General features: G+C 35.7%; 2 protein-coding genes across 2 annotated transcripts; one reads left to right on the forward strand and one right to left on the reverse strand.

The window, feature by feature from the left end:
- The first annotated feature begins 3,467 nt into the window (after positions 1-3,467).
- Positions 3,468-10,419, forward strand: LOC121328999 (nicolin-1-like). Its single transcript, XM_041274161.1, has 6 exons — positions 3,468-3,500; positions 3,953-4,135; positions 5,188-5,301; positions 7,278-7,349; positions 9,743-9,847; positions 10,378-10,419. Exons 1-6 carry the CDS (start codon positions 3,468-3,470, stop codon positions 10,417-10,419), a joined length of 549 nt encoding a protein of 182 aa, XP_041130095.1.
- Positions 10,420-11,337: 918 nt separating this feature from the next.
- LOC121328234 (guanine nucleotide-binding protein G(t) subunit alpha-like) lies at positions 11,338-21,996 on the reverse strand. The gene is made up of 9 exons (XM_041272790.1): positions 21,397-21,996; positions 15,853-15,895; positions 15,516-15,657; positions 14,904-15,061; positions 14,399-14,527; positions 13,846-13,975; positions 13,481-13,634; positions 12,828-13,052; positions 11,338-12,490 (listed from the first exon to the last, which is right to left on the reverse strand). Exons 1-8 carry the CDS (start codon positions 21,500-21,502, stop codon positions 12,862-12,864), a joined length of 1,053 nt encoding a protein of 350 aa, XP_041128724.1. The 5' UTR covers positions 21,503-21,996; the 3' UTR covers positions 11,338-12,490; positions 12,828-12,861.
- Positions 21,997-27,817: the final 5,821 nt, after the last annotated feature.

Consider the following 27,817-nt stretch of genomic DNA (forward strand, 5'->3'; position numbering starts at 1 on the left):
CAAAGTCTTCAATGCCACTTATATGCAACCCAGTAGAGTCCAATTGTGTTTCTATTGTCTAGTAGATAACTCCTGTATTGACATTGGACACACACACACATGCCTGCTGCCATTATACATTTGACTTATTTACACTATATAAAGCTGCGCTAAGCCAAGCACTGACATGAAACACCTAGCATTCATATAGTATCTTAAATGAATAAAATCACCGTTAGTGGAGAATACCAGTGGGATATATATATATCCAGATAATATGGCAGCAGTATTTGAATTTGCAGTTGTTTAGATCTGTTTTAAAAAAGAACCCCTAAGAATTCAGACATGTCCAAACTGTTTCCTCTCCATGTTTTGGTAGCCATGACAACATTAGTGATAGCGTTGTTCAGTAATTTTTTTTAGTCAACCCTTATTCATATTAGGACTCAAGCCTCTTTAGGGGTTTAATGTGGAAGACACATTTACTTTTAGATGCCAACCTTTTCAATTGTTTATAGCTATTGACGTCACTGCTAGGAAAGAGGGACCTACAACACATTGAAATGGCTTGTGTGGGAGTGAATAGCATGAATTTACAGCAAATATCCCTGCAGAGAGTCTTAAATTATACCCTGTGTTATAATGAGACAGCTAAACTGCTGTTTAGGTTGCAGACCTAACGATAGGTCTGTAACCTATTCACAGCAAGTGTGTATTCAACATAATACTGTCGTGCATTGTAAATGGGGCATCTTAAATGTTGATTGGATCATTAATTAATTGTACGTTGGACGCTTTGAAAGCAGACATCCAACGCTTGCACAAAGAATATATAGCAGACAGGTGGCTCAAATGTGTGTCCTGTGCCTTTAAAAAGGCACTGGTCACCATGGTTGCAGACAGGAAGCTGAATACAAGGAAGCTCTCGCAGGCTTTTCATTCAAAACAGCGTTTGTTTTAGTGTATGAATACTTTTTCATTGTTGATTTAGTGGGTGCATTGCACAAAAATAAAACCCTTATCATTTGCGCTGTAAATATACGTTATAAAACGAGGTCATACAGAATGTAAGTAACAATGCATGTTGGCAATTATAAATGTGCACTGTATGCAACAAACGCATATGGGTTATTCATTCTTGTAATATAAAATTATCTGGTTTTGGATAGACTATTTTACAGAGTGGGATGATATGAAAGTGCTTTAATGTATAATATGATAATAATAATAATAATAATAATAATAATAATAATAATAATAATTCCGCGGGGCGATTGGGATGATTGGCTGCAATGACTCCTCCAAACTCTAGATGGCAGTGCAAATAATACGGTACACAAGAAGGCAGTGGAACAACCGAATTTCTAATCTGTTTTTAAATAGAAGATGGCTTTTAAAATACTATGTGTGGGCAAAATACTATTTATAGAAAAGATGCACTTTAAACCACTGCTTTCAGTATTCAGAATACTGGTTTTAACAAGTTTAAAGTAGAAAGGTGTCAGTACACAAGACCTAAACATTCTGTTTTTACTGGGAAGATGGTTATTAGAAACATTTCTATGAGGGAAGATGGCAGGAAAGACGGTCTAGCTGTGCATATCGCTGTCTTCTGTGTGTTTTAATGGGAAGATGAGTATCGGAGCAGGTGCATGCATCTGTTTTGCTACGACTTATTAGTCACTGTCTGGTCTGTGGAGGTACACATGTTGTATTTATAATTCCATCAAAATGTTTGTCATCTTCTAACCCTTATTGCAATATGCAGATCCTAATTAATCACACTAACAATTTACAGAATTTAATACTGGTGTTTTTTTTTTTTTTTTTTTTTGTTTGTTTGTTTTTTATTTTTTTTTAACACACTGACCAGAAAGTGCAATTAGCATTGCTAAACAGTGTTTCTAATACCCATCTCCCCATTAAAAACACATAGAAAACGGCAAACTGCATAGCTACGTTGTTTCCTTGCCACGTTCCCTCATAAATACATTTCTAATACCCATCTTCCAGTTGTAATAGCTAGAAAGCAGTGGTCTGCATAGTAGATTTTTATGTACTTTGCACTTGGGGTCCAAATGTGCATGGGGTTTAACAAGGCAGTGATAATGATGTATTCATAACAAACTATGATTATCACAGTTGCTACTTGTTCTCGGTTTTCTTTATTTTTGTTAACTCAATTATTAAATGCACTGCAGACAATAAATCACGTTCCTAAATTCTAGGGTGACTTACGACCTGTATCTATTTGCACCATTAAGATAGACTAGATTTTGTCCGTTAGGGGTGTGTGAAGTCAAAAGGCTGCACAGCAACGGTCTTTTTATATACCGAGCATAAAAAGAAACTTCTAACTATTATAACACATTTATTTTTGAAAAAAAAAAATAAGGTATATAAATGGTGGAGATTGACAAAATGTTTTTGGTTTCTTTTTAATCACTCATCCTTGACCATGACACGCTTGAGTGACTATGCCTGAAGCATGTGCACTTCATCACCTAATTAGTGAGACAGTTGATTGGACACTGGATATGGAGTGATTTCAGCTGTTGAATTGCAAGCTTGAATAAAAGCAATAAAGAAAATCACAGAAAAAAAAAAACAGTATGCCACGTCTGTCAAGAGAGCAGTGCCTTCGTACAATTGCAATGTTGGGGGCTGGACTAGGGCAGCGTAATGTGGCTTGCTGTCTTGGGTGCTCACAGCGAGCAATTTCAAACCTGGCGAGACGGTCTAACCAGACACATTCTGTCAATGACAGGCCACGAATTGGGAGACCAAGAGTCACAACACCTGTCCAAGATCGACAGATCATTTTGCAGCATTTTTGTGATGCCAATTGTTAATCAGCACAATAAAAAGTCACTGCACCTGCTCTAAAACAGTTTGTCATTTTTTCGATCACATCTAGTGAATTTTATCTAAATATAAGTGATGAGTTTCATTTGATGCTCAAATATAAGTGATAAGTTTCTTTTGAAGCTCAGTATACTTAAAGAGGTTTTAAAATCATAAAAAAACAATATCAGAAGTAAAGAAAGAATGATATTTAAATTAGAGGACATCAAAAGTTGTAACATGAATCTTTTTAAGTGGGTTAGTAGTGGGGTTCCACCTTGCATGAATACAATTGAATACATTTTCTTGAACCAAGGTGTCTGTTTTTGTTTTTGATGTTGCCTTCCCACACAGTGTGAATGTAAGTGGTATCAACTATCCTGTTATTTCACCAATGTATGAGTATATTGAGACCAAGGCTGCCTGACTACAGTATAGACAATTAACATAAAATACATCAAAGTTCACTTGTACAACATCTTTTGTGAATGTCAGGTCAAATACGTATATGTAGTGAGTCATAAGTGAGCCAGACTTAAGATATCATTAATGGGGAGTTATATTATCCGAGTGTGTAATTAGGAAGTGCTCGGCTACCCACCTGGACTGCACTTTAACAATACCAGCACCATCATCGTCCAATGATGTTAATGATTACCCTTCAGTATACAGATCAGGTAGTGCTTATCCTTCTGGATTCCCTGAAATAGTACCTGTGGTTTCATGTGGGTAACCTTATTTGTTGCGCCAGAGACTTGCAGTTCAAACAGAGCAGGACAACTGGTTTTAAGATTTACTGATCATATTTATAAGATTAAAATTACATTAGGACACCTTGGTTGGCAACAAATCCCATCTGCAACCAACTACTGTGTAATTTAAAATATTTTGTCCTTTTAGAAAGTGAAAATAATGCCATTGTTTTGTTTTGATACATAATGATACATCTCTCAGGATTAGTCTACTGACTTATGTATATTTAGACTTAAATAATTTTTACATGTACTGTAAGACCCCATAAATAATGTGGCAAACCTGTTTTTCTGCCCAGGTTTTATCTTGTTCCATTTGCTTTAAGAAATGTTTTAATAAAACTCTGGTTCATAGAAAGGCATGTTTTTCTCCTTAGTTGCAAGAGATCTCCTTCAAGAATTATTATACTGCCTTTGTAATGGTGCGGCTTCAGAAAGTGGACCCAGAGTCTCCAGAAAGTGCAGCTCAGTGGGTTACCTGCCTGCATAATCACTGCCTCGTGCCCAACCCGCACACCGAGGAAGGCTCGCAGGACTACTTCTCTATCTACAGACAGCAGGTATATCCAAGACACAGCAGAGCTTTCAATAAGCAACATTGTGAAGGAGTTTGGAACTGCTGGCAGTGGGAAAGAATGGAGGGTATCCATTTTTATTAAAATGTTTATGAACAGTTCTAAATGCCATATTTGCATCTTTTATTGAATCTACCCTGCTACCTGTAAAACATTCCTTTTCTCAAAGGCATAAAAACAAAGCTTTGTCAAACATTTTGTGAATTATGTTCTCTGTTGTTTCTGCATTCAGTTCAGTTGTTATTCTCCATTACCCCCTTCATCCATCTCTAGTTTGGATAATAGAGTTTAAGATATTTTCTTTAGTTGGCAGTATGAATGCATGCTGTAGTTTCAAGGTGCTACATTTATTTCACACACACACACACACACACACACACACAATCCCATTTGTTTGCCTATGTTCACACAAATCATTCTGTTGAAGACAGGATGTCAAACATTCCATCTGCCCATGAGGTGGCAGGGAGCTGCCTGATTCAGCTCATCCATAAAGTAAAAAAAAAAAAAAAATCTGTACTTTCCACCCCCTGTCTTTTGATGATGTCAGGTCCTGAGGGAATAAAACCCTGATGGGAAGACAAAAACATGGACTAAAAATAAGTGCGATAAATATTTTATGCAGCTTCACTGTTTTGAAAATCAGAGGAAGCCTCACTGTCTGATTTGTTTGAAGAATACCATGTGTTCATGTGTTTTGATTTCATTTTGACCTAGATGATGAATTGATATTCTTGATATACACCATAAAAGCATGCTTGGTTGTATAATGTATTTGCTATATATGGATATAAGGGTAATCTTGTAAGGTGGATTGACAGTACTGTATTATACTGAGTGAGAGAGCTATACATGTTTCATTCATTTGTAACTTTGGGGCTGTGGTTTAGGACATAGTCACAAGGTCAAGGTCACTGGGCTTTTTTTAGCATTTAATTTGTGTTCCCCATGAAACTATAGGCAGTGTTCTGTTTGTATTGCACTCTTCTAGTGCGATGAGGTAGCATATCAGTCCTGTATTGTGCTTTGTCTACTAGATGTTAATGGAGCCGGATAACGTTACTTCAGTCGGTCTAATTCTGAGACAGCCTTCTTCCATGTGGCTAAACTTCACCCTGGAAGACATTAAAATTACAGTGTGTGGCACTGAGGTTGGTAAGCTGGATGTTGTATATTACAATAATAAATACAGTACTGTTGGTAAATGCCTACAGTATGAAAGAAGTGTCATGAACTACACCTGAAAGTGTATCCTAGATTAAAAGAGAAAAAAAGACTGCTCAGCAAACCCAGTAAATTAAGTTTGGGAAACCTGGTCTTCCATGGTGGTTCATTCACTTTAGTGGACCTGAATACAATAGCAGTCTGTATAACATGTATGTACACATTAATGCTGAAAATGCCATGTAGATGAGGGGACAAAAAAGGATTTAACAGACAGGTAGTGCCTAACAGTAGGCTGCCTTCCAAGAGGACTGTACAACATATAATGCCTTCCTTGGATTTTGTCATAACTTGTACACAGACCCTACTAAATGCCGTACAGCACAGACATAAAACAAACAGCACGAATTGTCTAATTGTAACATATGATTGGAAACTGCTTCAGTCATACCTCGTGCATATAATATTGCCAACTTTCTATAGTAATGGGAAAATTGTCATTTGAAAAACTTCTGTGAAGAAAACTTATGACATTCCTCCCACCACCCCATAAAACAATTTGAATAAAGAATTCCAGATGTTAGTTTGACACAATGTATCTATTAGGTTAACCCCCATGCAAATATCAATTAAATTCAATCTCAGGGTTCATACTGTTCTGTGTTGTACATTGTTAGTTAGATTTGATAGAGCAATATAAATTAAGCAATAAAGCCAACAGCACACCGTATCCTTAGTGCCGTGGTTCAGGTCCGTTGCATTTTATAATCACGCAGGCCTGCTACAGCACATCCAATAACCTTTATGAAATATTGCTGGCAGCAGTGCTGCATAAGGATACATTATTTTATTCTGTTATTAACTATATTATACAGACAGGAGCCATAAATAACAGGGTTTGTGTTTTAGAAATTATGTTTAAAGCCAGAAAGATACCTGGGGAGGGGGGGTCTATAAGAAAGTCATATATTAAGCTTACACTGTCAAGCATGTTGTATAGCAATATTTGGCAGCAGCTTAATTATCTCACATTATTCTATGAAAGTCTTTTGATGTCTGTTCATGAATGTAATCTATTTTTTTTGTGTTACTAAATTACCACAGACATTTCCATTGGGAATTAACTGTTAATATCTTAAATGCTTGACTCACTCACTCACTGTATGCTCTCATTGTGCTTCTGTTGTATTAGAAAATACATAAAAGAAGGATTTGCACTTTACTTGGAATACCGGATATGTTCTCATTAGAAAGACCCCATTCTTGTCCTCGCCTCTTTCTAGTTTATTTTTATTTTTAATCAAAGTCCCTTGTAGGGTTATGGGCTCTCATCTGATGTGTAAAGTTAAAGTATTCTGGCCTTTTTCTTTTGACAAATTATCGTTAAAAAAATAAATAAATAAATAAATAATTATGGTGGTAAAATTTGGTCACCATTAGATTTTAAAGTTATTCAAGAACATCATTGGAAGGGAATTTTGATACACTATTCAATTCAACACCGGTGCTAACTAATGCTTTTAAAATCAATGTATTATATAGATTTATTAAGAATAACTTCTCCCTGTTTTATATCCTTTCTGGTTCTTCACTTGTTTTTTTAATGTTAATTCAGGATGTGCACATATAATACAACACTTAAGCAATTTGGTACCTTTGCTGTCGCTGAGTTTGAAATGCAACAGTGAGTACTGTACCTGCAAGCTGCATCAACTTTTTTTCTATAATGTTATCTTGTAACAAATCTTCATATTAGAGTGTAAAATACAAGTAGGAACCAAAGGAAAAGGAGCATCACTGATGACATGGCTTATAAAATTAAAGGTATGTGAAATTGTTTTATGAACTTGTATATTTAAGAAATCAGAAAGCTGGGGAAAGAAACACACAGCTTTTTAGTTTTGACAGTGTTTTGTTTTCCCTAAGTCGGCAAATATGTATGATTTATTGTATTTTTCTCCAGAATTCAGAGAAGAATTTTCCATCCTGGTTTTCCAACTTAACACCTGAGGAACAGTCCATGAATCTACAAGCTGTAAGCATTTAAGATTTTAACATGTGCCAAATAAATTGCGCCTTGTGACCAGTTTATATTTTGGTGTTGCACTGAAACTCTTATAGAAATGTTTAAATTAGAGCTGTACAAAGCGATTATTTGGATCAGGCTCCCCACAGCTGAGCATCATTAGTGTTGATCGGGCTAATTTACCATTTCAAGTCAAACAGCTGAAGAAAGAGCTGCTTGGATTTGTGTGGATTGCTGTTCTGTGCTCAGAAAAGCAGCGATCATCACAAATCCATGCAGCTGCTTCTTCACTTGTGTCACTTTGAATGGTAAATTAGCCCTTTCAACACCAGCGATCTTTACCTGATTGTCTGCACATGATTTCTGCGGAGAGCTTGGTTTGAATAATCAAATAATTGGTTTGTGCAGCAGTAGTTTAAACTGTACAGGTAGGTTTAGGGTGGATAGCCGTCCAAGCACTGTATACTGTTACCAGATTCCACTTCTCAGTAGAGGAGTTATTTGTGACCAAACAGGTAACTAAACTCATAGTCATTAGTTACATGGTTCTTAAGCTATAGGTGTTAAGCTATAGAGTGGAAGTTGAAAATATGCATATTCACAGTTAAAAGCAATTGTTTTATTAAGTGGTTAACAAAAAAGGTGACAAGGATATGGATTTTAGCTAATGAGGAAAGAAACTGGAGTCCCACATAGGTTAACACTACTTTAAGAAAAATGACATGTCAGTATTTTAAATGTTGGTGCAAAGTTGCATACATTGTCAATACTTTCATAAACTATTGCTATAATATGCACCTTTTTATTGGTTATTTGCAGGGCTCAAAAAAGTCTAAATTTAGTGGAGATCAGATCTGAATTGGGCCATTACCCGAGTATTGCATTGCTCTGACTGTTCACCCTGTGAAAGTCTTAATTAAATAATAATTAACTTTAAATTTGGAGTTTGTGCTCAGTCTTGGCTCTCGGGTACTGAAAACGAATCGCTTCAAACCAAAGTGCCAAAAATGGTGTGTAGTCAAGCAGTTTGTTGTTGTTTAACTTTTATATAGTGTGGCTGTGTCTTCTATATTTAGTGCTTATTATTATTATTATTATTATTATTATTATTATTATTATTATTATTATTATTATTATTATTATTGTTTTGTTGTTGTTGTTGTTGTTTTTATTTATTTATTTATTTATTTATTTATTTGGCAATAAATAAATTCCTGCTCTATTTTATGTTGTGTGGGCATGTTTTGATATTTTCTATCCATTCATTTGTTTGGTCATGAGAATGTTCTAAAACTTTAATGGCAATTATAGGATTCTACTTACTGGACATTCTTGAGACTATGTATAATTAAAGCAGCTTAGTACAATGCCGAATTAAATGTAAGGTTCACTATCCCACCACCAGAGCCAGGCTGCCGTTAATGTCTTTTCCCCTGATTTTGTAATTCTGTTTGTCATTTGTAATTATAAAGTGCTGCATGGATTGTGAGGCAGTGCAAGATAAAATCACGATGAGTGCAACCCAACATCAAAACAGACGTGGTCAAATTGCTTTTTGTTCCCTCTCAATGTAACATTTATGAAGTTATGCGCTTGCTCTGAAGTGCTGTGATTACTTCTAGAAAGAAGACTTGAGTTGATTACTCTTTCATTCCGTTAAAGCCTCCTATTTGAACACTGTTACTTTTAGGTTACATTTGTCTTGCATTTTTATTCCAAGACTTTTTCTTTATAAATTTTAAATTTGACCTTATCTGTAAAAGAGCAACTTTGTGTGTATAAAATGTCACGTGTTTCATGTAGCCTTTCAGTCATCCCAACCTATTAAAGTTAAAAGCGCCACTCTGGTCTCAAATGGAAGAATGTCTTTTTAAAGGAAGTTCAGCTGGTACAGAGTGTAACAGTTAACCTGACCTCCTTCAACACTCTGCCCTCCCTCAACTCTGATTTGTAATTACAGTTCTTACAACAGTGTATGTATTGGAGTGATTTGCAAATTTATATAAAGAAAACATGAAATGCTCTCTGCTGTTTGCAAATGTCTCACAATACTGACATACAGATTTGACCACATTCTTGTGGACTGCTGTCAACACGTTGTTAAATTAAATACAATACAGTCATACAATGTAGGTATGTCAGAATAGGAAATATTAGCAGTCAGTAACAACATTGAGTAGAATATGTGCACTCCGGTTTTCTGTGAGTAGCAGACCTAGTTCTTTAATAGAGGGAGAATGTGTATTTTGATTAAGAAGTGTTGCCTGGTGTTGTTCAGTCAAACTTGATTTAATGATGTGTTTGACAGTCAGATTCCAAAAGGAGCCTATACATTCTACAGTTCCGATAATTCTGAGGAATTAAGCATGTTGTTTTATCTTCTTTGTGTGCTGTGGTTTTAGGGACTTCCTGACCCAAAGGAAGTTTCATCCAGCATCCAGCAGATGTGGGCCTTAACAGAAGTGATGCAGATCAATCAGACAAGCGCACGTGTTGGCCGACTTGATGTGAGTGTCAGGTTGGTGGCCACGCCATTCTTTGTTAAAGCAATAAGGACGTGGATGCTGTTATGTACACTTGAAACACTTAGAACATTCTAACCACTGGTTTCGTTCTACTAAATACTTTATTTGTCCACCCAGCATCATTGTAGTTTGTCAAACATGTTCTCCAAGATTACCTATATATATATATATATATATATATATATATATATATATATATATATATATATATATATATATATATACACACACACACACACACACACACACCATTATGTACAAAATTATGAACTCTCCCGCAGCAATCCAGCTAGTAGCCATTTGCTGAAAAGAAACTCGGCCTACATAGAGACAGAAATAAGAAAGCAACAACCAATGCAGGAACTTTTTGAGAAAAGAAAGATATCAAGGGAAGCTGTCCTAAGAAAATTCCATCACAGGCATGCTTGTAAAGTATATTATCTGACATTTATTGTTAAAGTGGAAACCCTGTTTTGGACTTTTTTTTAAAGTCTTTTTTTCTTTTCTTTGAGGTGGATGGCTGCTATGATATCAACTTGCTCTCCTACATGTAACATGGGCTTGTTCAGCTGAATGTGAGTGCCATCGTCAAAGTGTAGAACGGATCATGTGAACGAGAACCAAGCCCCTGATAATAAGGAGTCTTGCTCAACTAGTGTTCGTTCTACAAATAACACACAGTATTTAAAAGATGCACTATTTATTGGCAGTTGCATTGCATTACCTGTTTCCCCTTTCAAATGACCGAAAAGAAGTCATTCAATGTTGTAGCTAATATTCAAGGGAGTGGCACTAGAACTCTACTGCTGTGACTCATACGGACAAACTGGTGTGCAGGGTCAGTGAACCTGAGTGGGCATTTAGACCATATGCTTGCTTACATTTTGTCCACTTCTGGTCAAAAATCTCTACAGTGACCCCTGGTATTATTTGGGTTCATGTGCCGTCTTCTATTATACAATCCACAAATATGTGTTGCACTTTACATATTTGCTGTGCAGCACCATATACAATAGACGTGAAATGAGTGTAGAAATGATATTATATATAAATTTTTCAACAGATGAGTCATTATTATGTATTATTTATAGTTCAACGCTGAGTTCTAACTGTGTATTAATTATGCTGTGTTTTTTTGATATATATATATATATATATATATATATATATATATATATATATATATATATATATATATATATATATATGTCCCTACATAACTACACAATGATTACTGCAAATGTTAGTTTACAAATGTTTATAAGTATATATTATATATATATATATACAGATATATATTTTTTATTATATATATATATATATATATATATATATATATATATATATATATATATATATATATATATATATATGATATTATATATATATATACATTAATTCGTATAAGCATATATGAAAAAATATAGTTGTCTTTTGTTTCACATTTTGTAAACGCACAAGCCTCTCACATTTGAACATTTCTTTTAAGAAGTATGGTGTTCAAAATTGTACTACCTAAGTCTACAATTAGTTAGAAAAAAAAAGTAAGCCGTGTTTATTTTTATTGGTTACGGTGAGCATTTCTAATAAGACGAGGCTGTCTTCTAAAGTGCCAAAGTCTAAGTGGTTGAGGAATAATAACAAGGTAACTGGAGGAAAGCTAAACAGTGAGATAATGGGAGGGAAGAGACTGTTATCAAAACAGGTTTTATTCCGTTTTTTTCTTATTCAGATTTATTTCATTTAGGGCCAAGTACAGGTTACCGTCATATCATATTTACGAAATAAAACATATGTGGTCGTAATCGCTGAACATGAACAGGACCAAACAATAACAATAAACAAGCACGTCTTAAATTAAATAGAATTCCAAACTATTTAAAACTGTCGTCATAACTGTAGAAAGAGTTTTGACTGGTAAAGCTGTAACCTGCCTTAATTACAATAATATAACTTATGTGCATTTAACTGTTTTTCAGCCAGTTAACTGCACAGTATATACATTGTATTCATTTACCTCTAGTACAGCTCCAATTTATATTTTCAAAACTACATTTTCTCCATAATATCATGCAATATAATTTGTACATTTTTTTATATATTGTTATATCGTCTCTAGTTTAAAACAAGTGCTAGCACAAGTAGAACTGAACAGTTTTATATGAAATGGCTACCAGTTTCACATTTAAACTAAATTAACACCAATATACATTTAGATGTAGCACAGTGCTGCAGTGTTAAACTTGTTGAATGCTCAGTTTAAACCACTCCTGCAAAAAAATAAGAATAAAATACAGTTCTACCTATGTGGAGCTTTCTCTGCAGTGTAAATTCATTAGTCAGACTAATGAGAAATATATCTTTTTAATGCTGCCCCTGTGCTGTCACACCCCACATACTGTACAGTGCATCTGTCATCTACAAAAGTTTACAAAGAGTATATACTGAGACGATACGGTGGTAAATGCCAGAATTTCAAACTAAAATATATTTTCATTTTCAGCCAGGTGCCTGTGTGTCCAATTCATCATTATAGCTGTAGGTCCTTCTGCTTTGGGTTCTCTTAAAACCAGAGGCTGCTTGGAACTTATTTCATGCAGTGGATGGGGAAGAGATGTTGCATACCTGTGAACATAGAAATTGAAATATTAATTAGCAATGGGTGGACTAGAAATAAAAATTATTGGAATTAAAGGCAGTGTGCTGACTCATTTGGTAATAAATCCTCTTGGAACATTTTTGAACAGGAATTGTTACACAGAAGAAAATAATATAATAAAGGTTTATGTACAGAATTTTGTAGATGCTTCTGGAAGTATCAATGTTATAACAAACTCATAATTATAGATGTATTAGTATGTTAAAAATGAAGTATTCTGAATATTACAGTAACAGCTTTGGAATTAATAGCAATGGGTTTTCATTATTATTAAAGCAGAGTGAGTTGCGGTAGCATTTTTACCGTTCAAGTTGTGGTTCTTGGCTGGCTCAGAGCTTTAGAAGAGACCACAGTCTTTCAGGTTTTCTTTGATGATAATGTCGGTGACGGCGTCAAACACAAACTTGACATTCTCCGTGTCTGTGGCGCAGGTCATGTGGGAATAGATTTCTTTGATGTCTCGCCGCAGGTTAAGCTCCAAGAACTGCAACTTGATGTAATTACCAGCATCTTCATAGGTGTTTGGGCCTAGCAAAGAAAAATAGACTTCAGAGAAGGTGGCTAGACCTTTTGCTCTAACCTGAAGGCACACCACCTTACTGTCTTTCAACTCGAATCACTAAACTGTACTACCTCTCAGTTATCCTGCTCTAACTACTATACCCCACTGCCACCTAGTCCCCCAGCTCTAACCACTAGGCCACATTGCCTACTAGTCCCTCAATTCTGACCACTAGCAACACTGCTTCTCAGTTCCCCCCAACCCTAACCACTAGGACACCCTGCCACCTAATGCTTTAGCTCTAAGCTTCAGGCTGCAGTGCCTTCCAGTCCCTCTGCTCTTACCACTAAACAACACCTTCCCCAATTCCATAACTCATTCTTGTATCAATAGATTTATATTCTACAGAAAGTGAACTGTGACTTGATGTTTCTTTAAAGATTAATTTACTAACCATCATAATCGGGGAAGCACATGCTGAGGTGAGCCTTCTTGATCTTCTCTGTGAAGACATCTTTCTTGTTGAGGAAGAGCACGATGGAGGTGGTAGCGAAGTAGCGATGGTTGCAAATACTATTGAACAGGTGAAGACTCTCGTGCATGCGGTTCTAGTGGGGAAGAGAGAGACACTTTACAGTACATGTGGAGTTAACCTATGAGGCATGTTGTTGTAAAAAATATTTTTTTTGTCAGAGCAATCCACAAGACCGGATCATGTAACTTAATGGATGTTGATTAAAGTTCATTATGTCAAGGACAACAATTCCAATGAATCATTATGACGGTGGACTGTCTCTACTGAATTCTCCTCATCCTCACCACTTCATCATCCTCCACCAGCACCATGTCGTAAGCGCTGAGGGCAGCAATGAAAATGATACAGGTGACCCCCTCAAAGCAATGGATCCACTTCTTTCTTTCGGAACGCTGACCACCCACATCGAACATCCTGCAGGAGAGGGGCTTATTGAAGACACAGAACCACTTGTCCTAAAAAACTGAAACTCATGTCATTGAATAGAACTGTCCAAAGACTTTGAATTGCTGCAGTTCTATTGGTTTTGTATTTTGTATGTGTCTTTTTTATATAATAGTGTTGTCTTGCGTGCATTGCCCTGTGTTACATTATATAGTAGCTCATGTTTCAGTAACAGAAAGGAAAGTAGATTTTGTTTTGAGTGGATTTTGTTTTGAGTAGATTTTTTTTAGAGTAATTGTCAGTTTTAGATGCAGTGCAATCTATTGTAATCGTTGCTACCAGTTTCAATTTCTGTACTTCAGTACACTTATGAAAAGTATATATTGCATATGTGTGTGTTTTCCCCAGGTAAACGTTTTTACTATATACACTTGAATAGGATTCCAGGCTAACCTGAAGTTTAGGTCTTTTAGGCCGAACTGGGTCTCGATGATTCCAGTGGTCTTTACTCTTGATCTCAGGACGTCCTGCTCAGTGGGGAGGTAGCCAGGGGCGATCAGCCTGTCCAGCTCATTCAGGTAACTCGAGAAGAAAGAGGAAGAACATATTATAACATCATCTACTTCAAATATGTGTTTAGGGAAAGTTCAAATAGGCTGATCTAACCAAATATGTATTGTTTTGTCCAACCCCTGCTTCTAACTGTTTGGGATGGTGTGTATGTATATGGTACCTTTATCTGTAATGTATTCACACTTTGACTTTGCTGCTGAGGTTAAGTTATACATTCTTTAAATGTGGGTTTCATTTCTACTTGTTCATGTACGTTATACTTTTTTTTTTTTTAAATAAGTAAATTCATCATTATTACGGTATGTTTATGCTATACATAGTGGTCATTATTTATTTTTTTGAAGTACTTTTATAACTTTTGTTTTGGCGGGCAGTGGGTACATACTATCCAGCAGAGTCATTGAGCTGGTATTCAGAAGCTCTCTCGAAACACGCCTGGATGCCTGAGTCCTTCCATAGGCGGGAGATTATGTCAGACATCTCCTTAGGCATGGTTCCTTCATCGATGGTATCTGCCAAGTGCAGCAGCTTACGAGCATCATCCTGCAGAGACAGGCAGACACCATGAAAACATGGAAATGCACTGGATTAAACCGCATTCTGCCCTGCAAATATATTCATTTTGTTTTCATATAAAAGTATTTTTAAACTAAACTATGTGCTGCCCTTAAAAGAGTGGCTTAACTTAAAAATTTTGATCATGTCTCCCTAAACCCTTCTTTGTTCCAGACTAAGAAGACTCCTTAAACTATCTTCTATCCCTGAAATTAGTCTAGTTGTTCTTTGTTGGATCTTTCCCAAGCTTCCATGTCCTTTTTGTAAGGCAGAGACCAAAATGGATAGCTGCATTCTAAGTGCAGCCTAACCAGGGCATCACAACTCAACAACCTCATAACCTTGGCTGATTTGTCCTAGGCTGGACTACATGTTGTGTAGGGTCATTTTTCAGATGGAAGGAATGCTCTTAAACACTCTCCCCTTGTGTCAGCCTCCATACCTGTCTGGCAGGGTCTCCATACCCAATGCTGAAGGTAGTCATGGCTTTCACAATGGCCATCATAGACTGCAAGGTGTTGCTGTAGATAATGACGATAAACTCCAAGCATTCTTCCTTTGAATAACCATCTTGATGGATAATTCTGTCAGGGAACAAGGTGGAGTGAGGATATGAGGTGTAGTAAATTATTGTGTTTGTATTTTGCTGTATGCATAAGCCTTTATTGCAAATGTGCTGCTGAAGTTCATTCTCACCTATTTTATGCATTTCAAACAATTGCAAACAAGCAAATCGTGCAACCCCCCCCCCCCCCAAAAAAAAAAAAAACAACACTCACTTCATCTGCTTGACAATGGTGCTTTTTCCAGATTCACCAGCACCTGCAGAGGGGAAGCAATGACAAAATATGAAGGATGGTGGTGATACTTCTATTCACTCTGAAGACATGTTAAACAGGTGCTGAATGCTGCATATTGGTAATACATTAACCTACCACAAGATGGGGATGCAAACCCATTTCATTTTGGCTTTTTACAGGACTACAGGATGTTTTTTATCCTTTACAATGTGTTTTCATTAATTGCCTCCCAGTATTTTCTTTCTTTTTGGTTTGTTTGTTTATTTTGTATATGCAGACATTCCCGATAGAAGAAGGCTAAAGTGGAAGACAAGCCATCTATCTTTAACTTGTCTTGGAAGATAATGTCCTACTTGAGATAGTCCTTCAGACTCAAAAGGATTGATTTAAAGGGGATGTCGTAATGGTGAGTTTGTCTTTATATTAACCTGGGTAGAAGTAGGTAGTAGATTACTTCTTGCATGAGAAATGTATATACAGTAAAATAAATATACAAGATAAATATAATGTGTGTGTATTTTAAATGAATGTGTCTATCTATGACAGTATTATACACAAATATATTCAATTACAAATAAATACTTTTATTCATTGCAGAACACATCCTACTTTTATTTGGAAGGCCGATCACAATTGAACTGCAAGATCATTATTTTTTTTCGCAACCACATTATATCACTAGATTACTGAAACAAGATAAGGCAGCTTAGCATGAGTGATGCTGAGCCAATCCCTAATGACTTTCTTCTCACAGTCCACCTCTGTTGGGACTTGAACAATGGGCTGATTTTGTGTGATGCCAGTGCGGTACATTACAACACTGCACATTCCATGACCCTGCAAATTTCTCACAAAGTCCTTTGTGCAGGATCCCTTTATTGTGGGCATCGGCCGCCTTTTATTTGTGAAGCAGTTTTTGGTCTCCTTTTCTTTCTAATTAGCAGACTTTTCATCAGATAAAAAGATAAGAGAAATGTCACTTGTGGGAAGGTTGTATTCAATGTTATGTTTCCCATTTTAACCATATATATATATATATATATATATATATATATATATATATATATATATATATATATATATATATTATATATATATATTACGAAGGGTTTTTTGCTTCCCCAATAAGTTGTTTATATCCTCCTTCTGCTGCAAGTAGTAGCTGGCGCATTCACATTTTGATAGGGGTTATTTGGTGAAATACGCTTGCAACATCCCAACTCTAACAATTACAGAGTGGAGGGTGGTCACAAGGAGACATTACCACATGTGGCTGCATATCTCTCAACGAAAAGCCTTTTCTTTTTCTTGAATATTTTGTTGATTACAATGAAAACGAAAACACCCACTCTGTCTCCAGTCTCTCCAAAAGAATATCAGATAAACTGGGAACAGAATTTCAGCCGTGGGACAAACCAGACCGGCACAATGGGTTCTGTGATCCTGATCCCAGCCATAATGGTCCCCTCTGTAATGATAGCATTCCCCATCTGCACTACTTGATATTTTAGTCTCTGCACATCAACTCGCACACATGAACAACACCCATACTTAGGCCTTTAGACATTACAAGGTCTAACTGCTGTTCTTTGCTTTTCCGTAAGAAACACAATTATGTTCTATTAAAGCCACAACACAATAATACAAAAAAGTCATTTGCCCAGTTGCATACTTAGTTTCCCGAAGCATTTGTGGCACTATACTCTTTTGTGATATATTGTGCCATCCTTAAATATGTGTTGTCATGCTTTCCTACACTGTGATATGCTTCTACTATGGTCTGCTGTAGTACATTTTTATAAGGGCTTGACTCAATAATTGGTTATGCATTCTGTTTCCTCAGATCACATTTAGTTTGCTTTTTGGGGTTCCAGTTGTTGGGGAAGCCTTACTAACCTGAAATATAAGTTATTAAAGCCGACAAAGGTGACTGAAAATAGAATGTGGAAGGCATATCTAACACCTACGGCTATTAGAAACTTCGGGTTGGCTTGCTGGAATAAATGACTTGTACAGTTCAATTTATTAGAGGTAACATTTTCTTATCCTTCATTATCACAAACTGTTCTTATGAAACAATATGAAAGCCTTGCATTTACAGTAAAATACCATTAGTTTACTGTTTACACTAAAAGGTCAAAGGTAATTAGTTTTCTTTTTTCTGTTTCAGACAATTGAAGTCTAGGCTCCAACTCTGTTGAAGCACATAGGGTGCATCTGCTAACAGCACTGTAAAGTCATGTACAGTGTGTCCACAATGTCTGTTACCCTCAAGATTTTTCCCCACAATTAATTTTTATTTTCCTTTGCAGGCGAGTCACAGATGTATTTCAGCTCTTCACTCCATGTTATGGAAGATGTTGCACCAAACATTGTTATCTGGCATGAAAATGATGGCACTCATTGTCTAAATAGTTAAATACTTGCACTGAATACAACTGTCATCCTTCCACACGTTTCAGTTGTTTGTTTATCAGTGCACTATAGAAAAAAAAAACATGGGAGTCACATGACTTTCCGGACACCCGCTACAATACAGGTATTTTTATTTACATTTTCTTGCATTTTGATATGTTTGTGATCATGAAATGAAAACATCAATGAATCAAGTATGACAAAAGTACAGAGACTCTGGAAAGCCCAAGGCTAACTGACTATCGATGTCCTAATGCTTTTAAATTAGGACTCGAATCAGATAACATCATTGCAATTTCTTTAGCATATTTGTGGCTCACACCGTATTAATCTGCACTGGATACTATGAGTCACTAAATTAGTTTTGGCTTTTCACCTGCATATATTAAAGATATATGATATATATATATATCTGGAATATAATATATATATATAGAGCATATATATATATATATATATATATATATATATATATATATATATATATATATATATATATATATATATATATATATATTTTTTTTTTTTTTTTTTTTTCTTTTAATTGTTTTTCTATTTGGATAAACCTAGTATTCCTGATGTGCCACCTTCCAGACCGAGGGGTCCAGTTTCTCTCAAATTTTCAAACTAAGAGACCCAGATTTAGATCATGAAAGGCCCCAGTTTCAAAGTTTCAGATATGTGCCCCCAGTTTCAAAGGACATGTCTTTAGAAAATAAATAACAAAATGAATATTATTAATCAACCCCAAACAGAATTGAATGCACAGCCTTCTAAGCCAAAAGCAATTCTGTTAAGCACTAAGCTGTTTGCCCACCCAATTAAGTGAGTATTAGCTACAACAACACATAACTAATGGGTTTGGCTGTTTGGTTTAGGTAGTAGTAAAAGCTAATGCTCTTTACAAATAGTGCCATTAAAATGACTTTGTTGTGACTCCTTAAAGTTGAAAAGGCAATGTGCAGGAGGAAGGATTGTATGGCCCTGATTCAATGGTTATGTTTTACGTGGTTTTATGTATTTATTTTGGAGGGTAAACAGCATCACTCCTCCACTGATGCTGCTAGCTACTCATACTTATACAAATCTGATACTGTATGATTTTTATATCAATAGTCAAACAAGAATGTCTGTATTAAACATAGACTGAGTATATTACCACATTGTGTAAAATACTCACACCAATCTGTGGGTATAGAGTAAAACATTTTAATATTATTCCCATTTTCTTCGGGGTGTTCAAATATGTTTTTTGCTGCTCAGCATGTTTGTAAGGTATTGGTTGGAATGTTATCAAAACTGGCAGCCACACCAGACTGGTTATATCAGCTCATTCCTGGACTTGATTCAGTCCCAATGGGTTGGTTTCTCACTGGCTTGGAGATATTCAAATCAAAACAGTGGAGATGCAATGGCAAGTGGGATTGGGTACCCAAGTGAGGTAACCATGGCAACCAAAGCACTATTGCAGGTGATAATAGGAGAAGCACAACATTTCAGTATAAATCTAAACATAGTATCAAGCTACTGCTGCATGCTTGCCTGTGTTTAAAAAAAAAAAAAAAAAAAAAAAAGATAGCTTGCTGGTATTAAGAAGGCTTTGAGCCTTGTTCTAGGGTTCTGTGTTTTTACTCTGACACAGTGCTATTATCCACCCTGTCTGTATTCTGTTAATGTGTCTCTTATAAGCCCAGTTTACTTTGCCTTTCACTAGCTCTAAATCCTTTTAAAAACCCCCCTGATCCAATCACCCCGTCTAAATCCCAGTCTCTTGCAGTCAGCAGTAAAAAAAAAAAAAAAAAAATCATCATAGCGTCAGTTAAAGCAAGATCTAGCTTGTCTTATTCAGATTTAAAAATAAGACAAGTGTTTTACAGATACCAAGCATGTTGCAGCCTCATTTATAAACAAGTCAAGCAGAGTTGTTAACTATGTGAAGGTTAAAAGAGAGACAATAGCTTTTATTTAGCTACATTGCAGAGCAAAAACATACACGGCAAAGAAAAAAAACTGCCTTGCAAACCAAAGTCACACTGCATAAAACTAGCTAGCATGAGGCTACTAGCAGGATAAATGCTATAGTAATCAACAGGCTAAAAACATTCTGTAGTTGTATTAAGTAATATTTCCCACTAAACTCCTACTGGAGATTAATTCAATTGAGTACTAAAACATTCATTCAATCTCAGGCTTGATACAGAATAAGCCAACTGACCTAAATAAATAAAATCGCAACCTGCCATAGCATCTCAGCATGGTACTGAGATAGGGGACCATACTTGCAGGTTGTCATTTTGTCTTGGAACATCCATATTTCCGATAGCATCTTTTCTCTAGCGAATCATTTTTTAATTATACACTAGGGCAATGAATAGCTATTTTACAATCTGGTAACTTTAAGGGTAGGGTTAAATTAAACTCTTTGGGGTATAAATAAATAAATAATTAAGATTAGGTTTATGTGTAGATGCTCCTGGAAGAGTTGATGTTCCTGCAGCATTTAGCTCCTGAGGAAGGGAAAACCTACTGACCGATCACCCTCTGTCACAAACTCCTACAAAAATATCAAATCAGAATTAACCGTTGAGTTTCATAGCTCTTCAGATGAAGATAGACCATCAATAAAAGCTAAGAGACTAGTCCTGTTTCTAAAGCACTGGAGAATGAGATGGGCATGAATTGTTGCTTTAGCCCAGGGGTGTCAAACTTAGTTCCTGGAGGGCCGCAGTGTCTTCTGGTTTTCGTTCCACCTAAGCTCTCAATTTCTTAATTGGTCTAATGATTTGATTAATTTGACAAATGTAAAACTTCTCTCCAGGTCTCAAAATGTTTCATAGGTCATGTACCTTGAATCAAGTGCATTTTTTAAAATCATCAATTGTAAAAGAACTTGAAAAATGTGAAATATGTCCAATTGAACAAATAATTAAATCAATTAACCATTGAGAACTTAAGTTGGTATGAAAACCAGAAACGCTGCGGGCTGGAGTTTGACATCCCTACTTTAGCCCATAAAAGAACTCCATCCAGTCCTTCAGAAGATAAGGGAGGAGATGGAAACCCTTAAATGTATAAACAGACCCTGTATCAATAAATGGCAGTATTTACCAAGCAGCAACAGCTTGACAGTCCTGGCATCTGCATCAGCATCTTCTTTAAGCTTTTTCTCCAGCTCTCTGGAATGCTTCTCCTCGCTGCTAGCACCAGCTCCCATTCTGGCAAAATAGGGTTTATTTCCCCCAAAAAACTAAAATCTTAAACTGCTAAGGCTGCAGCTGAAAGGCCTGTTTAAAAAAAAAAAAAAAAAAAAAAAAAAAAAATTAAGCTTGGAGGAGTCCTGGCTAGTCGTTTGCTTGCACGTCTGAGGGCTTCACTGGCCTCAGCTGGGCTACAAGCACATCGACTGCTACTCACCTAAATGCCAGCTTTTTTTTTTACTTCTTAGTAGGATTTTGGGTGCCCATGGAGTCACCTGACCCTCGCCAGCCAGTGGAGAACAAGGACAGGGCATCAATGGATGGAGGGAGACAGGTGCGTTAAACAGATTTAGGCGGACTTTGCTGTGCTCAGCTGAAGGTGTAGAATACAGTCCTGCTAATTCAGCTAAACTTCTTATCTTTCCATATACACGCACAGCTCTCACACACATAAAAACACTCCACGCACAAATTAAAGGCTTTTATTGGTTCATCTGCTCTGTAGTTCCAGACTTGTGGGGGGGTCAGATGATGGGTGGGATATTAGCACAAGATATTTTCGTTGGATGAGAACTCGAAGAGAGAATTGGGTTAAAATATTGGCTAAAGGTATTGGCCCTAAGGTATTCAAACTGACAACTTTCCTTGCAGCCCAGCATTCTAACCACAGCTACTGAAACACCTCTATAATCTTCTGCAAATAAATGTTAAAGGTTGATAGATATGCATTTCCCTTTTCAGTTTTATTTTGTCATTAATGAAATAGTGTTTTGGTCTATCTTTGCATTTTCCCATAAATCATCTAAGTTGCCCTCAATTTAACCTTTTTGTCCGACAAACAGTTGGTTTGGGAAAAAAAAAAAAAAAAAAAAAAAAAAAAAAACTAAATTCTGTGCACAATGATGTACCCATAGACACATTGTGGTTAAATTATACAGCTATGGCCAAAAGTTTTGCATCACCCTAAAAAAATTACTAATTTTGCTTAATAAAGTCAAATGAAACCTGCTGAATAATTTTACGTTAACATATTGAATTACATACCACGTTGTAGTTTTCCATATACTTAGCTGTATATAGTAATAAATGTTACTTTTTTTCCAAATTTACTGTAGAAAAGCAAAGAAGTTTGTAGTTGCCTCCTACACAAACAGAAAATCAAATGATTCATGACCAAGCATATAATGTTTGTAGAATACTGTATCATTCCCACTATCATTTGTGTGTAGATGGTTAATACATCGTCTGTCTGTTCTATTCATTCAAGTGGTGGGAGTTGGAGGGAATCAGTTCAAATGTTTAGGAATATGTCTTGTGAGCCACAGAGAATCCTAAGTACATACTGTCTGAAAAATAATATGCAACCAATGTCCTGGGAATTGTGCATACAGTCATTTGTTATGTCTATTTGTTTAAACTTTTTGCTTTTGTTATCAAAGTACGAACATACTAAAACGTTTATGAAAGAGTAGACTAATAAGAAATGATATGACTTTTTTGTGAGTGATGGAACCCATTTATTTGATTCTTGAATTCACACACTTGGAATTTCAGTCGATTACAGTTTTTCTGGAAACAAGGTACAAAAACATCAAATGAAAAGATGAAAATATTACACTGTACAGTGACAGAACGTAAGAAAGGACTTAGTTGACTGTTCAAGGTTATTAATTGTTTGTAATAATATCAGATGTTTCACAATTTTAAACATGCACTTATCTTGAAAGGGAATAGTTAATATGCAGTCATTGGCTGCTGTTAATGCTGCTTGATTATTTCATTTATGCTGTGTTTTTGATGTTAAAGTTTGCAATACCTTCTATCTGTGCAGGTGTTGTGATTTCAATGGAGTTTGGTCCAGCACAAGTACAATTAGCTTACTGAAGTTGAAGGCAGCCGATATAGAACTTAAGTAATGCAACCTATATGTGCTGGGTTTGAACTGAACCACTGAATGTAGTTCAGCTGTGATGCAAGATTCATTTGGGGCTGTAGTTCAGCTGCATGACTATCACACAGCAGTGTAACTGCTTAGTTGAGGGTATGTTTACGTGGTTTGAGCTGGATTTGTGCTCTTGTGTAATAAATGAATGTATATCTGTGGTTTGATTGGCTAAAACAACCTTGAGCTTTGTTTAAATTACAAATACATCATGCATGTAGGGAATATGTTATACATGTTGCTGCTGAACTTGTACATGCTTAAGGCAGAGCACCAGAAGAGGATATGATCAGCACAGTATAATGATTTTCCTCTGCCATGTGAGCGTGTTATGTATAATTATCTGTGCATGTTGAGTGAAAGACAACATGGCTGGGGCTTTGCATCAAAGATATTAGACTTCTGGCCTATCAATAATGCACATAATTTCCAGTTTTGAGCACAGTTTTTTTTTTTAATAAAATATGGGTCCAATGCAGATGGAAATAATGACTTTATTGTGAGTTCAACAAGCCCAGTTTTCAACTAGAATGTATATGAGCACACCAGATTACATTTGTAAGGCACCTTTCATTTAACAAAGAGCTTTACAATGGCAGTTAACAGAAACAAAACCATAAAACAAAGGTATGCAATTAAAAAAAAAAATGAAACAGTTTTATTTTTTTGTTTTAATTCAATTTTATACCAAAAATACTCCCAACTAAGTAATGTACTTAAGTAATTTCAATTAATATAGACAAGATTGTCTATAATATAATGTTTTAGGGAGTGTTCTAGGGAGCGTTCTTTTTTCTTAAGAACGCACAAGAAGTCATCATTAACTGACTTGGATTATGGTACTCTCACTGCATCCCTGTGGGCCTCTCTTCTAAGGTATAAAAAAATAGAAACAGATATTGAATATGTGGTTGTACAGCTTCCTTCACAACCCTGCCTGGCTGTTTGCACTCCAGAACACTCTCTTTCCCACGCCTCCTCTTCAGTGATGGCTTCCACATGAATGATTTTGCTGACATATGCTAAATGAAAAATGACTGTATGAAACTTGAGCAGGAAAAGTTATTCTCTCCTTCATTCGATCGTATAAACATACCCAGGCCATAAACTTCCTTTTTATGCTATATCCAAGAGTATTATAGTATTATATCCTACTATATACAAGTAGGATTATATTTTTTGGAATGTGAAGGTATTTAAATAGAGCGATAATTATTGAATGATATTGCGCAACAATGATTATCATATTATTAAATGACTTGTGGAATTAATATTTTTTTTTAAATTTATTAAAATCCTTCTGTTCCTTCTATTTACAACTGCTGAAAGCTCTGGTCTTGGGGGGGCTTTGTGGTAAGAAACACCTCCACCCCCACCCCCTTCCAAAATGGAATAATCCATCCTTTCCCAAATCTTAGTTTATTCACGCTGATTTCACCACTTAACTTCAAGCACCAAACGTTTCAAGAAGTCATTTTGTAATATTCTGTTGCAAACTCTGCCTTTATTTTGTATTGTAGATATGTAACCTGCTGTGTGTTACTAATTTTTTTTATGTGATTCATGCAATCGTTTTTTCAACTCTTATAACAACTTGTTTACAGGTGTATCATACATGTCTACACATTTCATCATATGGTTGTAACATCATAAGACCAGGGTAAATATCCCTGGAGGTGTTTATTAATAATATATCAGAAACACGGTGTGGGGAGGTATACACAAAGACTATCAAGTTTTCCTTTCTGGTACAGTGCACAGGGTATACTATAGAATAATTGAAAGCATGTACAAGGGAACATGATTGTGGAACACTGCAGTTTAAACAAGCTATCAAAAATTAGTCCTATGCATTTTCAAAAGAAAAAGATAGAGAGCAAGAGAGTTGTTAGAAATCTAGCACATTGTTAAAGCCCTTCTAACTTTTATGAATGCAGTCCTTTGTCTCCCTTTCTCTCCTCATCTTATCCTTGTAGATTTAAGAGCACATTGCAAAGCTTGCTCTCAATCTCCTGATGGGCTTAAAATGGAGCTTTAATATTTCACCGGCCAGGCCTAATTGACCTTAATCTGTGGATGGAAAGAGACTTAGGCACACCCTGCCCTAGATAGGCGCTTGAGTCATCAGGAAAGGAACTGAGCCTGCGCTGGCTCAAATTCTTCACAGTTAGCGATATTGCTTTGGATAGAGAAGGGACTAGCTTAAGCACCTTGACTGCTGTGCAGAAAGGTAGTGGATTTCCTGCATCAAATACAATATCCTGTTTCTTTTTGCATTCATAAATCATTATTTTTGCAGTTTTTAGGGCAGGCAATATTTTGACAGAGGTGTTAATTTATGAAAATAATATATGATTCCAAGTAGATTCAATTTTTTTTTTTTTTTTCAACAAGCAAAAATTGGTGAATTACTGTGTAAGAACAAGGAAGTGAATGAATGAGATGATTGATTGATCTAAAAATGCTGTCTCTGAATATTTTGTTTTCCCTATATGTGCAATTAGTCAAACAATACAACGTTATATCTTGAATGGCATTTGTTTGGGATGTCAGATAGTTAGCATTCATTTCAAATGCAGTTTGAAGACACCAATGAAAGTGATCTTGAATGACAGTAGAAGTTGCTCTGTGGTCTGAGTACTGAGCTGCTGAATAAAAGATTCCCAAAACCAACCTTGTATTCAGAGGTCTGTAGACAAGTCTTAAAGGAAAGAGATTCTTATTTTAACACTGGATCAGTGGCACATACAGTTCAGTAACAAATCCCAGTAAGAGACATTGCTTTAAATGATGGATAGGATATCATTTAGTTTTAAACAGGCAGCTCAAGGTTCATTGTATTCTATTAAAATCATATTACTGTTCCCAATAGTAGACTGGGCTACTGGCAATATATATCAGATACTGTTCATAACTGCATAAAGGAAAATATGTCTAGCATACCCTGTATAGTATGTTAAATTGCAGTTCTTTTATCTGAGCAATTTTGTCACAGATGCCTCAAGACTTGCTTATGAGAGTCAATACATGCCATATAAACACAGGGGGTTCTTCCAAGAAAACATTTAGAAGTCATGCCCGTCTGAATACTTTTTACATTTATAGAATTGGTGTATAAAATGTCTGCCTATATTTAAAACGATATGTAGCAAATTATAATACATGCTTATTTCAAACTTAGTAATATTGCATAAAACAATTGGATACAATGGAGCTGTTATTTTCAAGTAGACACCAAGACACAGACTGTGAAAAAAACTCCACTTTCTGTAGCACAGAAATGTTGGTCAGAAGTTAGATGTGCCTGGAAATTATTTGTGGAAAGTGTGTCTTTGATCAGAATGTGCCTTCCTTAATTTTTAATACAGTATCATGAAAATTAACACACGCAAGTTGAGAATTGGCTTTATTTGTAAGCAGTAATGCTGATATGGAGTTGCTATGCCTAAGGGTCCCTTAAGGGGGCAACAGAGACTAGTTTATTTCTTACCTGTAATTATTCTTCAGCAGTTATTTGCTTCATCTGACCAGGACTGAATTAAACTATTTTTGGAAATGGAGTTTGACATCCCTAATTGTGTATAACCTGTGAGAATGAGGATTCATGCATTGCTTCCCAGATGATTGGAATAGCTGCTGTTTGCTCTATCCTGTGTGCTGACACCTTTTTTTTTTTCTTTTATTGTCTAAGGTACAGAAAGTATGAGCCATCCCAAGCTTTATTATCAGCTTAGACACACCTGAACATGTTGTCTATAGATTATAGATCATGTAAAACCTTTTCATTTTATGTATTATTTTGTATAAAATGTTATCTATGTTTTATTTCTAATAAACATGGGTGAAGCTGTTGTGAAAATCAGTAATTTTACCATTTTGTTTATGTAAATCTGGGGGAGGAATATGATATTCAAATATCAGTTAAATGTTTTTTATTTGAGTATTTTATTATTTTAGATGGTATCAGGATGTACTTCTATTCCAGTATCACACGATTGAATGTTGTTTGTAGAGACAATTTTTGTTACAGACAACTGCATGGTCAATACCTCTATGTATTGCACAGTATCAGCAAATTAGAATGCAAAAATACAGAGAATTGAGAGAGAAACCAGAACATAGCCAAACAAAAAGATGCTACGGAAGTACAATGTTTACTTTCTGCATATTTAAGACTGAAGTAATATCATCTTGGAATAAAAAGTCAAAGAAAACCCCAAAGCAAGGTATTTGTTTTTTTATATGAGCATGTGTTTCTGGAGATCTGAATTCTAGTTAGTACCAGGCTCCATGGAGCAATGAGATATTGCCACCATCACTGCTAAATCACTAGAGACCATGTGAGTGTGCATAAAGCCTCAGAGCGATATAAAAGGAATTAAAAGAATTA

Source organism: Polyodon spathula, chromosome 16 (assembly GCF_017654505.1).
Source record: "Polyodon spathula isolate WHYD16114869_AA chromosome 16, ASM1765450v1, whole genome shotgun sequence".
NCBI lineage: Eukaryota > Metazoa > Chordata > Actinopteri > Acipenseriformes > Polyodontidae > Polyodon > Polyodon spathula.

Bases quoted from the DNA above. Each gene is read 5' to 3' on its own strand.
- LOC121328999 (XM_041274161.1), top strand. From the start codon at position 3,468: ATGTTAATGATTACCCTTCAGTATACAGATCAG. The intron at 3,501-3,952 runs GTAGTGCTTATC...TTTTCTCCTTAG, and splicing joins CCCTTCAGTATACAGATCAG to TTGCAAGAGATCTCCTTCAA. The intron at 5,302-7,277 runs GTTGGTAAGCTG...ATTTTTCTCCAG, and splicing joins TTACAGTGTGTGGCACTGAG to AATTCAGAGAAGAATTTTCC.
- LOC121328234 (XM_041272790.1), bottom strand. From the start codon at position 21,502: ATGGGAGCTGGTGCTAGCAGCGAGGAGAAGCATTCCAGAGAGCTGGAG. The intron at 15,062-15,515 runs GTATGGAGGCTG...CTGTCTCTGCAG, and splicing joins ATGGAGACCCTGCCAGACAG to GATGATGCTCGTAAGCTGCT. The intron at 13,976-14,398 runs GTTAGCCTGGAA...CCTCTCCTGCAG, and splicing joins CTAAAAGACCTAAACTTCAG to GATGTTCGATGTGGGTGGTC.